This window comes from Haliotis asinina, chromosome 14, assembly GCF_037392515.1.
Source record: "Haliotis asinina isolate JCU_RB_2024 chromosome 14, JCU_Hal_asi_v2, whole genome shotgun sequence".
NCBI lineage: Eukaryota > Metazoa > Mollusca > Gastropoda > Lepetellida > Haliotidae > Haliotis > Haliotis asinina.
The window spans coordinates 32,219,679-32,237,191 of NC_090293.1; the positions used below are offsets into that span (position 1 = coordinate 32,219,679).

Here is a 17,513-nt window from a genome sequence, read left to right on the forward strand (position 1 = left end):
CATATTCAACAGTCAATGACCATAATCATGAATATCAACTTTGCAATTACAGAAGTGGCTTTTTGACTGCTTGTTGATTTCAAGTCCATGGGTGTAATTCTGGGCTAAGTTCGGGGGAAGATTTATATGGTGATACACTTTCAGTTGCAGAGGTGTCCAATGTATTTAGGACAGACGTCCAGAGATACAATACCCTGATAACAGAGGATGGCATCAACGCAAGTGATCAACTATTTCTAAAATATTAGTTCACTCTGTTTCCACTCACCAGGGGCCGCTTCCATTGGTCCAACATTGAGGAGGAGGTCACGTGATATCTGTCCATCATCCTCATCAGAGGCGAACCATCTCCCACATGGGAATTCATACACTGCACCCATCTCGACATCATCGACGATGATCTGTAACAGTTGAAATATGCATGTCTAATACCATTCTCATCAACACATGTGAACATCAATACATGTTCTAAGGTATAAGCTGAATAAAACCCTTGTTCTATACTACATGTTAATCATAACACCTGTTCTATAGTGCTAGTAAACCCAATCCATATAAGACAGGTATATGGATGACAACTCCTATATTGTATAACACAACATTTCTGGGTTACTTTTTGCTCCTTCTTCAAGTGATTGACCTATTATATTTATCTTTTTCATTCACCAACTTCTAAATACCTCTCAAAAATCAAACCTAATCCATGTTCTGTAGTACATGCTGAAAACAATGCATGTTCTGTAGTACTTGTCAAACATAATCCATGTTCTTTAGTACTTGTTAAACATAATCCATGTTCTACAATACTTACTAAACCCAATGCACATTCTATAGTACTTGTCAAACATAATCCATGTTCTAAAGTACATGCTGAACACGATGCATGTTGAACAAAATGCATGTTGCAGCTTAAACTCAATGTACGTTCCAATATACATGTTGAACAAAATGCATGTTTAAAAATACTGATTGTACACAGCCCATGAGATGATTCATTTCTTGCTTCAAAGATTTAATTTGTCAGTTCACCAAAAACAAAATTTGAAATATTATTTACTCAAGGCTATTTTCTACATAACATCCTTAAAATAACAGTATGAAAACTGTGGCAAACTTTTATGATCAAATCCAAGATGTTTACTCGTTTTTATTAGTCTCCATAGGCAAAACATTTCCCAGAAGATTTGCGCATATGACCTGTTCCTCGTCAAATCATTCTCTTATTTAACCCACCCACTCACATTACACATGTTCCCTTACTTCCTTTCTTGAGTATACATGGAAACAAGCAGGCCATCAGCTCGTGTCCCAGCTACACATGACAACAGTCATGGAACAGATAGGTCACAAAAACTGGCATCATAATTACTGACAGGAAGTGGTCGATAGTAAACACTACGGCCACTCAGGGTGCCAACACTGGACACTCTCTTGACGCAACTCAATTGCGATCCCAACCACATATACGTAACAAACGCACGTGAGATTTGTACAATGCTCTTAGAGATGACGGTGGGAAATTATCAGACAATGCAATCAGGGGAAAACTGAGCTTCAGGCCCTCTAGCGCAGGAAGTGGTTCAGTCTGTGGCTCAGCGCTGGCTAATTAGTGTAGGAAGCTTTCTAAACAACAAATTGACATCATCTCAAGGACAATTTATCAAGCATACATTATTTTTTTTTATTTACCACTCTGCCCTCTTGGATTGAAATTCTTTATAACTAGTTTTTGCTAGCAATTTTGAGATTCAACTATGTTGATTTTAACACAGAATATTAATTATCTAATATCAATGAATATTTTCAAACTAAACACATAAAGCTTGTGCAACTGTGACAAAAATGTCCAGATTACTTTTTTGATAGGGGGAGGGATGAAAAGTGGATTTGTATGCCATTTTACAGGTCTTCCCCTTTATGGTAGATTACTAAGCCATTTTACAAATCATTTTTTCTCCAGTGGATTTGTATGCCATTTTACATGTCTTCCCCTTTATGGTAGATTACTAATCCATTTTACAAATCATTTTTTCTCCAGTGGATTTGTATGTCATTTTGCAAATCTTCCCCTTGTCAGTACATTTGTATGCAACATACTTTTAAATGCCTTACTCTTCCCTGTGGATTTGTAAGCCCTGTACTTTCTGGCTTTGCACATGATGACCAAACTATAAAATCAACCTTACAAAAAACATTTTCTTAAGCAAAGGCATGGAAGTTTTCAATCGTTGCCTTGTGTTAAAAACTAAAAAACACAACTTTTGTAAGGCCTGCAAAACTGGTTTGTTTTTCTATTTTAACTATTCCCCCTCTAATAAACAAATGAGTGAGTGAGTGTGCTTTCTTTTCTTGTAGACATTGAATCTGTCTTTAGAGAACAAAAAAAATCATCTTTTTTTCATTAATGTTGTCCAAACAATTACATTATTTCCACACTATTACCCTACATTTGTAATACACTTTTGTTTCAGTTTCAAATCTGACAGTCCATTTAACCCTCTTCATGGACATACTGGACAAGAAAATCTGTAAATCTAAAAACTATTCAAATTTGGCCAGGTTTGAATTACATAATCCTTCAGTCTCTATTCAGACAGGTACATTTGTCAAATGTGTAATCTAGGACTTTGCACAGGACCTACTCGAAATATCCCACAAAAGACTTCTTGATGAGGTTTTTCAGCCAGCCCTCACAGACAAGGATATCCACTCAGTATGTCAGCCACATGTACGACCGCTATTTACATAGCACATGAAAGAATTTACTGGGAGGATCACACAGGCTTCATTGATGAAACAAGGTACGTATTGAAAATATATAATTCAGGATAATTATTCTGAAATGTTATTAGATATTGTTTGCTTTGACCTGAAAAAATGTTTACTTGTAATCTTCAGCATTCTGTGGAATAATTACACTGTTATGTTTTGTCTTGTTTTCAAAAGACCACAATGTTCTTGCATGTGAACATCAGATTGTCCTCAGTGCTATTGCTTGTCTCTGATTACGTGGATTTGAAACTGTCACAAATGGGGGTTTCACTTCATCTGAACTCATAAATAAACAATGAAAAGACTTGTATAACGCATCATGTATTCAACATTTTTTAAATGATGCAAAATTTACAAGTCAAATTATCATTAGAAACTGTATGCTTGATATAGCATCGTGTTTACCACTTATAAATGACTCACACAAGCTAAGAGCCAGTTTGTAAAATTGAATACAATTTGTGTTCAAACCTTTCAGATCTTTCTCTAGAGTGAGTGAGTGAGTGAGTAACTGTGTCACATGGGTACAATGTATGGAGACCTGGCCCTGATTTCTCAAAACAAACAAGTTTTTACTCAAATCATAAACTGATTTTCACTATTCGAAACTGGTGAATTTTCAACTCAACTGCATTTTTAAATATAAAAGCCCAAACATTTTAAGAAATCTCTATCCCCCAACCTCAAATTGTCTACTATACTTTGAGTTTTATACCAACTTCAGTTTGTTCTGTGAAATGCGTTTTCCCACATAAGTCAAAGCTCAGACTTAAGTTTGTTTCCAGAAATTGGGGCCAGATATTCCTGTAAATTGCTAAAAGCAATTGCGGCAATTTATGATAAATATGGTTTTAAAACCTTTGCAGTCCTGTTTTCTTCATGTCCTCATGGTCATTCATCCTTTCATCCAACCATTCATACATCACATAAACTATATTTCACCTAACATGTCTTTTCATTCATCCTTTCCTCCTTCATTATTCATCCATCCATCCATTCTTGGCATATTTACACCAGGTATTTCCGGGGAGTATTACTTATAAGTAGTCGCCAGAAAACAAATGGACATACCTGAAGAATGAGATGGCCACAAAAAAACTATTAACAAATCTTTATACCATTTAGTATCATACGAGTCACACACTAAGTCAAAGCTCCTGTAGCCGTCACACTCTGACTGTTGGGTAACACACCTACATAAAAGTAGGTTATACAGTATATCACATCTCTTTTGGGAAATACAGAAAGACAAAAGATCACGCTTCTGGATATACAGATATATTATCATAAAGGTGGATTCCAAAAACTGATGTTCACACAGTTTGGTCCTAACTTCATAAAGGTCCACACAAAAATATACCTACAACAATTAAGTCACATAGTATCTCGTGCCTGTTTTGAGCAATACAGGAAAATAATAGATTTTCTTTCTAGACACAAAGATATGTTTTCACACAAGTGTATTGCAAACTCTGATGTTCACACAGTTCTGCCTCGAATCATACTCCACTAACCTAGCACAAATATCTACCTCCATAAAATTACGTAACATGGTATATCATATCAGATTTGGGAGACACAGAAACACAATACATCTCCCTCCTAAATACAGAAATATGCTTTAATACACACATATTTCGAGCACTGACGTTCACACAGTTTGAGACCTGTGAAGGTCCTGGGGTAGAATAGGCCTTCAGCAACCCATGCTTGCCATAAATGGTGACTATGCTTGTCATAAGAGGCGACTAACAGGATCAGGTGGTCAGGCTCGCTGACTTGGTGTTGACACATGCCATCGGTTCCCCATTGCGCAGATCGATGCTCATGTTGTTGGTCACTGGATTGTCTGGTCCAGACTCTATTATTTACAGACTGCTGCCATATAGCTGGAATATTGCTGAGTGCAGCGTCAGTAAACTCACTCACTCACTCACTCACTCACTCACTCACTCACTCACTCACTCACTCACTCACTCACTCACTCACTCACTCACTCACTCATACAGTTTGGTCCTTACTCTGTAAAGGTTCATGCCATAAAGTCAACCTGAATCTACAAAATTCACAAATCATCTTAGCGCTAAGGTATTTCTCACTCCCATGTTTTCAGACAGGCTTATGATCATTACAGCACTAAGATCGTTGTGAATATCAAAGTAGCCATGAATGTTTCCGTATTGTATGTAGTTTACAGAAAAATAATATAAAAGTCAAGGTTAATGACCTTTTTATACTATAATGTCATTCTTACAATGAGTGTTTAAGGTAGATTTTCACTCCATGAAATAAGAATAGAAAGTGTGCTTGAACATACATAACAGATTTGACGTTTGAAGAAACCAGTGCAAGAGGACCTGCAGGCATGATTGTCTTCATAAACACCATGAAAATGCTTATCTAAACTTTGACGAATGTTAGTCAATAATTTACAGATCTAACAGATGTTGCTTTGGTGTATGGTGCTTAAAAATAAAGTTCCTTCAGGGTGGCATCAATCATCAGATTGAGAAACAAAGTTTATTAGAATTCATTATCACATGGGTAACACTAACAATTCCATTTGTTTATTCAGCATGTGTGGTCGCTGTCCCAAATATAGATAATACAAGTAGATACAAAATTTGACATCTTAGACTTAGAAAAAATAAAGTTGTACCTTGATAATAACATTTGTATCATTAGATGCCATTAGGTTGATGAAACTAGTTTTTATATTACACAATGTATAGACAAAAGGTAGCCATTAGGATCTTTGGTTTTCATAAAATGGACATATCACAACAAAATGAAATATTCACCTTCAATCATATCTAACTTAAAAACTTTACATAGTTGCTATCATTATATGACAAATACGTACATATCTAACTTAAAGACTTTACAGAGTTGCTATCATTATATGACAAATACGTACATATCTAACTTAAAGACTTTACATAGTTGCTATCATTATATGACAAATACGTACATATCTAACTTAAAAACTTTACATAGTTGCTATCATTATATGACAAATACGTACATATCTAACTTAAAGACTTTACAGAGTTGCTATCATTATATGACAAATACGTACATATCTAACTTAAAGACTTTACAGAGTTGTTATCATTATATGACATAGAAGTACATACAAAATGTATCTAAACCAAACACTTTACACAGTCACTATCATTATGTGACAAATAAGTATATCATATTTGGGATATATAGAAGTATATCATATCCCCCTTGAGGACATGTAGAAGTATATCATATCTCCCTTCAGGACATAAAGAAGTATATCATATCCCCCTTGAGGACATGTAGAAGTATATCATATCTCCCTTCAGGATATATAGAAGTATATCATATCTCCCTTCAGGATATATAGAAGTATATCATATCTCCCTTGAGGACATGTAGAAGTATATCATATCTCCCTTCAGGATATATAGAAGTATATCATATCTCCCTTCAGGATACATAGAAGCATATCATATCTCCCTTCAGGATATATAGAAGTATATCATATCCCCCTTGAGGACATGTAGAAGTATATCATATCTCCCTTCAGGATATAAAGAAGTATATCATATCCCCCTTCAGGACATGTAGAAGTATATCATATCTCCCATCAGGATATATAGAAGTACATCATATCTCCCTTCAGGATATAAAGAAGTATATCATATCTCCCTTCGGGACATGTAGAAGTATATCATATCTCCCTTCAGGATATAAAGAAGTATATCATATCCCCCTTGAGGACATGTAGAAGTATATCATATCTCCCTTCAGGATATAAAGAAGTATATCATATCCCCCTTCGGGACATGCAGAAGTATATCATATCCCCCTTGAGGACATGTAGAAGTATATCATATCTCCCTTCGGGACATGCAGAAGTATATCATATCTCCCTTCAGGATATAAAGAAGTATATCATATCCCCCTTGAGGACATGTAGAAGTATATCATATCTCCCTTCAGGATATATAGAAGTATATCATATCCCCCTTGAGGACATGTAGAAGTATATCATATCTCCCTTCAGGATATAAAGAAGTATATCATATCCCCCTTGAGGACATGTAGAAGTATATCATATCTCCCTTCAGGATATATAGAAGTATATCATATCCCCCTTGAGGACATGTAGAAGTATATCATATCCCCCTTCGGGACATGCAGAAGTATATCATATCTCCCTTCAGGATATAAAGAAGTATATCATATCCCCCTTCGGGACATGCAGAAGTATATCATATCTCCCTTCAGGATATAAAGAAGTATATCATATCCCCCTTGAGGACATGTAGAAGTATATCATATCTCCCTTCAGGATATATAGAAGTATATCATATCCCCCTTCGGGACATGCAGAAGTATATCATATCTCCCTTCAGGATATAAAGAAGTATATCATATCCCCCTTGAGGACATGTAGAAGTATATCATATCCCCCTTCAGGATATATAGAAGTATATCATATCCCCCTTTGGGACATGCAGAAGTATATCATATCTCCCTTCAGGATATAAAGAAGTATATCATATCTCCCTTCAGGATATATAGAAGTATATCATATCCCCCTTGAGGACATGTAGAAGTACATCATATCTCCCTTCGGGACATGCAGAAGTATATCATATCTCCCTTCAGGATATATAGAAGTACATCATATCCCCCTTGAGGACATGTAGAAGTATATCATATCTCCCTTCAGGATATAAAGAAGTATATCATATCCCCCTTGAGGACATGTAGAAGTATATCACATCTCCCTTCAGGATATAAAGAAGTATATCATATCCCCCTTCGGGACATGCAGAAGTATATCATATCTCCCTTCAGGATATAAAGAAGTATATCATATCCCCCTTGAGGACATGTAGAAGTATATCATATCTCCCTTCAGGATATATAGAAGTATATCATATCCCCCTTCGGGACATGCAGAAGTATATCATATCTCCCTTCAGGATATAAAGAAGTATATCATATCTCCCTTCAGGATATATAGAAGTATATCATATCCCCCTTGAGGACATGTAGAAGTATATCATATCTCCCTTCGGGACATGCAGAAGTATATCATATCTCCCTTCAGGATATATAGAAGTATATCATATCCCCCTTGAGGACATGTAGAAGTATATCATATCTCCCTTCAGGATATAAAGAAGTATATCATATCCCCCTTGAGGACATGTAGAAGTATATCATATCCCCCTTGAGGACATGTAGAAGTATATCATGTCTCCCTTGAGGACATGTAGAAGTATATCATATCTCCCTTGAGGATATAAAGAAGTATATCATATCCCCCTTGAGGACATGTAGAAGTATATCATATCTCCCTTCAGGATATAAAGAAGTATATCATATCCCCCTTGAGGACATGTAGAAGTATATCATATCTCCCTTGAGGATATAAAGAAGTATATCATATCCCCCTTGAGGACATGTAGAAGTACATCATATCTCCCTTCAGGATATATAGAAGTATATCATATCCCCCTTGAGGACATGTAGAAGTATATCATATCTCCCTTGAGGATATAAAGAAGTATATCATATCCCCCTTGAGGACATGTAGAAGTATATCATATCTCCCTTGAGGACATGTAGAAGTATATCATATCTCCCTTCAGGATATATAGAAGTATATCATATCCCCCTTGAGGACATGTAGAAGTATATCATATCTCCCTTCAGGATATATAGAAGTATATCATATCCCCCTTGAGGACATGTAGAAGTATATCATATCTCCCTTCAGGATATATAGAAGTATATCATATCCCCCTTGAGGACATGTAGAAGTATATCATATCTCCCTTCAGGATATATAGAAGTATATCATATCCCCCTTGAGGACATGTAGAAGTATATCATATCTCCCTTCGGGACATGCAGAAGTATATCATATCTCCCTTCAGGATATAAAGAAGTATATCATATCCCCCTTGAGGACATGTAGAAGTATATCATATCTCCCTTCAGGATATATAGAAGTATATCATATCCCCCTTGAGGACATGTAGAAGTATATCATATCTCCCTTCAGGATATATAGAAGTATATCATATCCCCCTTGAGGACATGTAGAAGTATATCATATCTCCCTTCGGGACATGCAGAAGTATATCATATCTCCCTTCAGGATATAAAGAAGTATATCATATCCCCCTTGAGGACATGTAGAAGTATATCATATCTCCCTTGAGGATATAAAGAAGTATATCATATCCCCCTTGAGGACATGTAGAAGTATATCATATCTCCCTTGAGGATATAAAGAAGTATATCATATCCCCCTTGAGGACGTGTAGAAGTATATCATATCTCCCTTGAGGATATAAAGAAGTATATCATATCCCCCTTGAGGACATGTAGAAGTATATCATATCCCCCTTGAGGACATGTAGAAGTATATCATATCTCCCTTCAGGATATAAAGAAGTATATCATATCCCCCTTGAGGACATGTAGAAGTATATCATATCTCCCTTCAGGATATAAAGAAGTATATCATATCCCCCTTGAGGACATGTAGAAGTATATCATATCTCCCTTCAGGATATAAAGAAGTATATCATATCCCCCTTGAGGACATGTAGAAGTATATCATATCTCCCTTCAGGATATAAAGAAGTATATCATATCTCCCTTCGGGACATGCAGAAGTATATCATATCTCCCTTCGGGACATGCAGAAGTATATCATATCCCCCTTGAGGACATGTAGAAGTATATCATATCTCCCTTCAGGATATATAGAAGTATATCATATCTCCCTTCAGGATATATAGAAGTATATCATATCTCCCTTCAGGATATATAGAAGTATATCATATCTCCCTTCAGGATATATAGAAGTACATCATATCTCCCTTCAGGATATATAGAAGTATATCATATCTCCCTTCAGGATATAAAGAAGTATATCATATCTCCCTTGAGGATATAAAGAAGTATATCATATCCCCCTTGAGGACATGTAGAAGTATATCATATCTCCCTTCGGGACATGCAGAAGTATATCATATCTCCCTTCAGGATATATAGAAGTATATCATATCTCCCTTGAGGATATAAAGAAGTATATCATATCCCCCTTGAGGACATGTAGAAGTATATCATATCTCCCTTCAGGATATATAGAAGTATATCATATCCCCCTTGAGGACATGTAGAAGTATATCATATCTCCCTTCGGGACATGCAGAAGTATATCATATCTCCCTTCAGGATATAAAGAAGTATATCATATCCCCCTTGAGGACATGTAGAAGTATATCATATCTCCCTTCAGGATATATAGAAGTATATCATATCCCCCTTGAGGACATGTAGAAGTATATCATATCTCCCTTCGGGACATGCAGAAGTATATCATATCTCCCTTCAGGATATAAAGAAGTATATCATATCCCCCTTGAGGACATGTAGAAGTATATCATATCTCCCTTGAGGATATAAAGAAGTATATCATATCCCCCTTGAGGACATGTAGAAGTATATCATATCTCCCTTGAGGATATATAGAAGTATATCATATCTCCCTTCAGGATATATAGAAGTATATCATATCTCCCTTCAGGATATAAAGAAGTATATCATATCTCCCTTCGGGACATGCAGAAGTATATCATATCTCCCTTCAGGATATATAGAAGTATATCATATCCCCCTTCGGGACATGCAGAAGTATATCATATCTCCCTTCAGGATATATAGAAGTATATCATATCTCCCTTCAGGATATATAGAAGTATATCATATCCCCCTTCGGGACATGCAGAAGTATATCACTTCTCTCTTGAAGGTATGCCATCTTGAAACCAATCAGGTCTCTGTGTCGGGGGTCAAGACTCCCTGTCCCCACCCAGGCATGCCCTGAGGGTAACCCTGACTTTATCACCACAAAGGGTATTCCGCTATCAGCAGGTGAAACACATCCTGGTAGACATGCTACTTGCCTGACTATCAGAAGCCTCCATGCTCTAGACTTGCATAAATCTCCTGTCCATGTAGGGCCAAGGGTGGAAAAGCCGAGGGGGAGGGGGATGGTAGAACAGATTGTCAGTGGGGGTTGAGTCAGTGGGGGTTGATTTATTATTCTTACGAGAAGATTTTCAGTTCTATATATACCAAGTCAAAAACAGAAACTTCACATTCTTTCTTCAGGGCACTATAACAGAACAAGAGATGGTAAGATGGCTAAATTGTTATTAATTTGCATTGATGAGATCTGTGTGATGTACTCAATACACTGATAGTGCCACAATTGGTTCCATTAGGCTGTGTCGCTGTTCCAAAACATGGGTACAGAATGTCTAGTCACAAGAATAAAAATTCGATGGAAATTGGCAGCCCACAACCAATTTCGAATGGTCTGGGAGGACAGTCGACCTCTAAACATCTCAGCCCTGGTTCGTGGAGCCAGTAGAAATCTTTCACGTAGGTCATGATTTGACGGTCTTCTGCTCATGATGTCACACATGGATGACCCAATCTTGGGCGATCAGAAGTGGTGCCAGTTTGTTGTAGATGACCTCACACGTTGTACACAGTATGACGGCTGCATCCCATTGCTCTTGTGACGTCAGTAACTGATCTTCCCACTTACAACATGTAAACGGCATGTTAATGTTGCACATTTGACCATCGTGGGATTTAAAGCACTGTTAGAACTGTGCTTCTTACAGGTTTTTCTAATGTTTTTCTAGAGTCGAAAGAACGGGATGCCATTTCGGATACATAGATGTATAATCACAGAAAAATTATTCATTATTTTTAAAAATTACATTTTGTGAAGTTTCTTTTTTGACTCAGTATATAAAACTGAACACTTTGAATGATATGTGTGTGGCAGGTACGATTGCTGTTTGAAAATAGAAACAATAGCTTATATTGTAATAAAATTCTGCTACTCCATTAAATTTAGGACATGATTCTGAATACAAGACATAACATTTATACTGAAATAATCTACATGACAGTAACACTTTTATGATACATTTATTCTGAAATAATCTACATGACAGTAACACTTGTATGATACATTTATACTGAAATTATCTACATGACAGCAACACTTTTATGATACATTTATACTGAAATAATCTACATGACAGTAACACTTTTATGATACATTTATACTGAAATAATCTACATGACAGTAACACTTTTATGATACATTTACACAAAAATGTTAACGTGATTTCCTTAAATGTGTCTTTAATTACATGAATTTACTGAGGAAGATATACCATTTTTTCCACAATGCACACTATCCCCGTTCTTATTCCTAGTGATTGCTTTAACCACTAGCCCACCCAACAGTCCCATGAACAATTTCAACAGTGGTGTTTGTTAATTACATAGGTTGATGCTCATGATGTTGATCACTGAACTGTCCATTCCAATCCAGACACAGCCATATATTTGGGACATTGCTGAGATTGGCCTTAAACACACACATGCACCCATGCACACGCGTGAGTGTACACAAACACACACAAACACCCCCCTCCAAAAAACCCCAAAACAAACCCACTATGTCTGACTCAATGTATGTTTGTTAAGACTGCATCTGCAGTAGAATACGACTGTCAGGTGGCAGAAAACCTCAATGGGAAATAGCGCAATCTTATAAAATACAAGCTACTCTAGAGACAAGGTGTTTGAACTACATTTGATTGTAGTGTTTGTTTTGTTTGTTGTTCAAGGCTGCATAGAGCAATACATGAGCCACACAGCATTTGCCTGTAGACAATCAAGTGGAGACCACCCATCGTCAGGGTACGATGACACGCAAGTCACCAAGGTCACCACTAACCCACTTTGTCAGCTCTTACTATCAGCAGGGGCCCTGGGCTAAACCCAAAACCTCAGGAGGATCCTTATATCGCAAATCATAACAGTAAAATCATGTGTGATCTGCACAATCATCAAGTGTTCTCTTTCAACCTTGTTGTAAGAGGCGACGAATGGGACTGGGTGGCTAGACTCATTGACTTGGTTGACATCAGTTACCAATTGCGGAGATCAATGCTCATGCTGTTGATCACTGGATTGTCTGGTCCAGACTCAATTATTTTCACACTGCCACCATATAGCTGGAATACTGCTGAGTGCTGCATACAACTAAACTCACTCACTCACCCACATTCAACTCGATGCATCACGAGTTTAGAAAAAAGGTATAAACAGTATAAAAGATATGTCAGTTTAGGACTTCAAAATGTCAGCAAGTGCTTCTTTACAAAACAAATGGACAACAGGTAACATTTTTCTGAACACAATACCTTCTCCTGAAGAGGTATTGAAACTAATATTTAATTCAGGTAAAATAATAAGCAAACTTACATTAGAGGAAATGTTCACAAAACCTGTTATTTAGAAATGTTGAAATTTAATCAGAATTTCAACAACCCATCACTTTTGGAAAACAAACTTAATCTTTCAAGTTAATACAGGAATTTTAACATCTCTGAATTTAATAAAGAAACAAAGTCCATCCATCCAAAGACTAATGGACAAATGGAAAATTCTTTGGAAGGAACACCCAGACAGAGTTCTCATTCCAAGCACAGATAAATTACATTCCAACATTTCCACAGTAACTAAACAAAGAGATTCCTGTTATTCTGCTCTGTCAAAGTCTCTTCAGCATTCTTCAAGAAGCATCAATTATCACGAGGGGAAAACTGAACTCTCTCTGCCCCCCAAGTGAGCTTGTTTTGCCTGATACTTCATACCGGGTCTCTACCTTGAACTGATCAAAAGCATTTTGCTGAATCAGCTTAAAACTACACACCGACAACTACAAGTGAGTTTATATGTCTCAACAAAGCAAATATTGTGATATGAACAGTTAGGCCACAGTTTATACGTTTCTGTTTAATGATTTATTTGCTCACCAGGTGGATTTAAAATAAAACAAACAAAAGTTATCAAAACTTGGGGTGGCAGGGCAGGGGGATTCTCCCAATATTTATTTTTATATAGTGTCATATGTATTTTTAGTGATGTAGATCTAGTGGTTAAGATTTGCGCTTATAAAGATGAATATGACACATTAAAACAAATGCTAGTTAGATTATCAACATTTTATCGAGGTATCGAGTTTAATTCTTAACAATATCATTATCCCTGGTAACAATCTATTTAGATGTAAACAAAACATAACATAACTTCTGTCAAAACAATGAAAACAGGTTTAATCAATGTAACTGCATCTGAAAAAGATGACAACCCAAGCCCACCCAGAAAAAAAAATGTTTTTTACGTTTACAAAAAAGAAATAAAACCAAAAAACAAACAAACGAACAAACAACAAGACAGGGAAGTATCTGCATGATAAATTTTCTCAATGATTAAATGATTCAGTTCAAACCCACCTCAAATATGTAATGAAGTCAATCTACACTTGAGAGATTTGACACTTACTACTGGAATAACAATTATTTGGAATAAAAATGTTGAATGGCATATTTTATCCCTCTGTTCCCCAGTGCCTCAGGGAGCGCTGCAGGTAAGTGCAGGGCATGGCAGCTACAGGTGTCTTGTTACAAACACTGCACATGCTTTAACAAGCAACCAAATGATTAACATGTGTCTAAGTATAACCATCTCCTGTAGAGCCGCCTATTCTGGTCTGATATATTTCACCATACCAATATTTGACAGCTCAACATTTGTTTTATGGAGTGGTGGGGTAGCCTAGTGGTTAAAGCGTTAGCTTGTCATGCTGAAGACCTGGTTTGATTCCATACGTTGGTACAATGTGTGAAGCCCATTTCTGGTGTCTCCTGCTGTGATATTGCTGCAATACCTACATGGTATGAAACTGTCTACTTGAAATAATATGAACAATTTCATGAAAGCATCCCTGCAAAAAGACATCCTTTCATAAACTCTCTCTTCCTAAACTCAACACTTTCACAAAAACCTAAAGTGTGCTTCTCACTATATATTAGGTTATCTCTTGTTTTCCCAGAATAAACATATTTGAAGTTTTCTTTTTAGAGGCACAGGTTTTACTTTTCACTAGAAAGACCTCTTCCCAGGTTTTACTTTTCGTTAGTAAGACCGCTTCCCAGGTTTTACTTTTCCTAAATTTATATGAACATCAACATTCAAATGATACATGAGAGCTTAAAATCAATTGAAAAATATTGTTCAAGATTAAAGTCACAACACAGACGTTTTCTGAAACAGGATTAAAACCACAAATCTCAGATCTGTAGGCAGATGCTCTATCACGGCCACCAGGCCTACAAAGGTGATGGGATTAAATTATCTGCTTATAGTTACTGTCATTAAATTGATTTTATGCATGCTTCAGTTATTGTTATGTAGCTTCAATAAATGATAACCTACATTGTAATTGAGTGAGTTTAGTTTTACGCCACGCTCAGCAATATTCCAGCTATATGGCGGCAGTCTGTAAATAATAGAGTCTGGACCAGACAATCCTGTGATCAACAACATGAGCATCGATCTGCACAATTGGGAACCGATGACATGTGTCAATCAAGTCAGCGAGCCTGACCACCTGATCCCGTTAGTCGCCTCTTACGACAAGCATAATCACCTATGAAATAGGAAATCCCTCCCCCTCTGGTTTTACATTATCTACCAAAACCTCGGAGGTGTGTTTTCTCCTATACATACAAAACACTCTGCATAAAGTCCATCTTCCGAAACAAAACCTTTCTCCACCAACCTTGAATAAACCCTTTCATTTCAAGAACACCAGCCTTCACTATGGAAGGACCACCTTATCCTCATCTAAAACAGTACATCCTTTATAACACTCTCTTTGAAAACCTTTCATACTATCACAAAGCCTTTCTCACTAAATACCTTCTTTAATACACCTAAAAAACATCAATCACCATCTTGCATCTTAATATATCGTTCCCCTCAATGCCCGCAACATGATCCCTTCAATAATGAGCATAGCATCACCAGACTAACATGTTCTGATTCCAAGATCAGCACCCTGCTCAGCTAACACCATCATAATGACACTCAAGAGGCAATTAAGATATGCATGTCTTGTGATGTGGAGAACCTGGGCCGAGACTAGCACGTCAACAGTCCCACCTCACACTTCCACTGACCCCTACACTGAACAACATCAGTCAGGGTTATCTGAGGTCTCTACTTGCTTTCTGGATATGCTTTGTTGCCTCAAGACACATATGTGAAGAGTTACCATATTATTCATAATAACCCCTCCCTCCTCCTCCCCCCTTCCTTCCAGCTCCAATAAACACCACCTGACCACTTATACCAAACTGTTAGTAACCGTCATAAAGTGAGTGAGTGAGTCAGTCAGTCAGTAAATCTAGTTTTACACCAACTTTAGCAATATTCCAGCAATATTCCAGCAAGATCCCAGCACGAGATACCAGAAATGGTAAAAACCTGGGTCTTCTGCATGACAAATAAGTGCTTCAATCACAAGGGTACCACCCTACCTAATCTTAACAAAGACACACTACATGAATTTGACTGTAACACAGCAGTCCATATTTTCATCAGTATGTTAAAGATATTATTAAAAAATGCAGGACAGTAAGGGTACCTAATTTGTCTTGGAACTATTATCAAAACCATTAATTCTATGGATGCTTATATCTGAAGGAAACCTAGTCCCTGTTTTCAAAACTACAATCCATCCCCATTCCTTAACTTCTTCATCCCTTCTCTTACCGACTTGTGCCCCATTCCACAGAGCATCTTTAGCAACCCATGCTTGTCGTAAGTGGTGAAGGCTCACTGACCACTGGATTGTCTTGTGAGGACTTGTTTAGAAACAGACCACTGGCACAAATAAAAGAGAATATTGCTGTTTGCTTTGTTAAACAAACAAACACGAGTCCATTTTAGTACCATGACAATTTTCAGTCTATGTTAAACCGAATTACCTTGGGGCTTAGTCTTGATGAAGGAGTAAGAATATATTCCCAAACTTCAAAATTATGTTCTTCACATGATGAATGAGTTTTAATATACTGAAACAATTGATTTCTCGTTAGTTTTCTCCTTTTATGTGTTTCACCTCCAAATACCATTCAAAGCTTATTTTTTTCTTTAAAAAACATAAAGTTCCCATATTTAAAAGAGTTTTCATGACTGAGGGAGTAAATTGATGAAGTGGGACCATCCCTTGTTGCTATTTCGTAATTCTTTCCTTACCAGAGATAAACTCCTGGTGTCGCTATCAAAATGTTTGTTAACAGATGTTAACGCCTTTGAGCCGGAACTGATGTAATACGAAATATACGTAGACATGTTGAACTGACGTTGTAAATGTTCACAACACTCCTGACTTGATGCATCAGGAGTGTCTTCAATGTTGAATCAATTTCAAAGTCTTAGAAATGTACAAATAAACTGCTTCCTTAAGATTCCTGACTAAGTAAGGCACAATGGTTTTGGAGCAAACTGTGTGGGCGGGAAACAAGTTTTGTTATTGAAACCCACACTGACTACGAAAGGCTTCGTTCTGTCTCAGACCTAACTAACAAGAAACACTGCGTCCCTGCTGTGAACGTTTGTCTTGGGGGTCTTTTATCGTTCCATGGTGTTGTTGACTGTCCAAACATTGTTACGTGAACATTGTGCTGATGCAGCATAATGAAAACATCACTTATTTGGCCCACCATCAACCAGAAAAATGTGTGAGTCCCAAACACGTCCAACAGGCAGGCATGTGTGTCCAGGCAGGCAGG

At 36.9% G+C, this 17,513-nt stretch overlaps 1 protein-coding gene across 1 annotated transcript in view; it reads right to left on the minus strand.

Annotated features, from left to right (window-relative positions):
* Positions 1-17,513, minus strand: part of LOC137261899 (lipoxygenase homology domain-containing protein 1-like) — a 101,940-nt gene that overhangs the window by 39,735 nt on the left and 44,692 nt on the right. Inside the window, exon 12 of the mRNA XM_067799705.1 lies at positions 269-401. Coding sequence (XP_067655806.1) covers positions 269-401 — 133 coding nt within the window. The remainder of the gene's footprint in view (positions 1-268; positions 402-17,513) is intronic.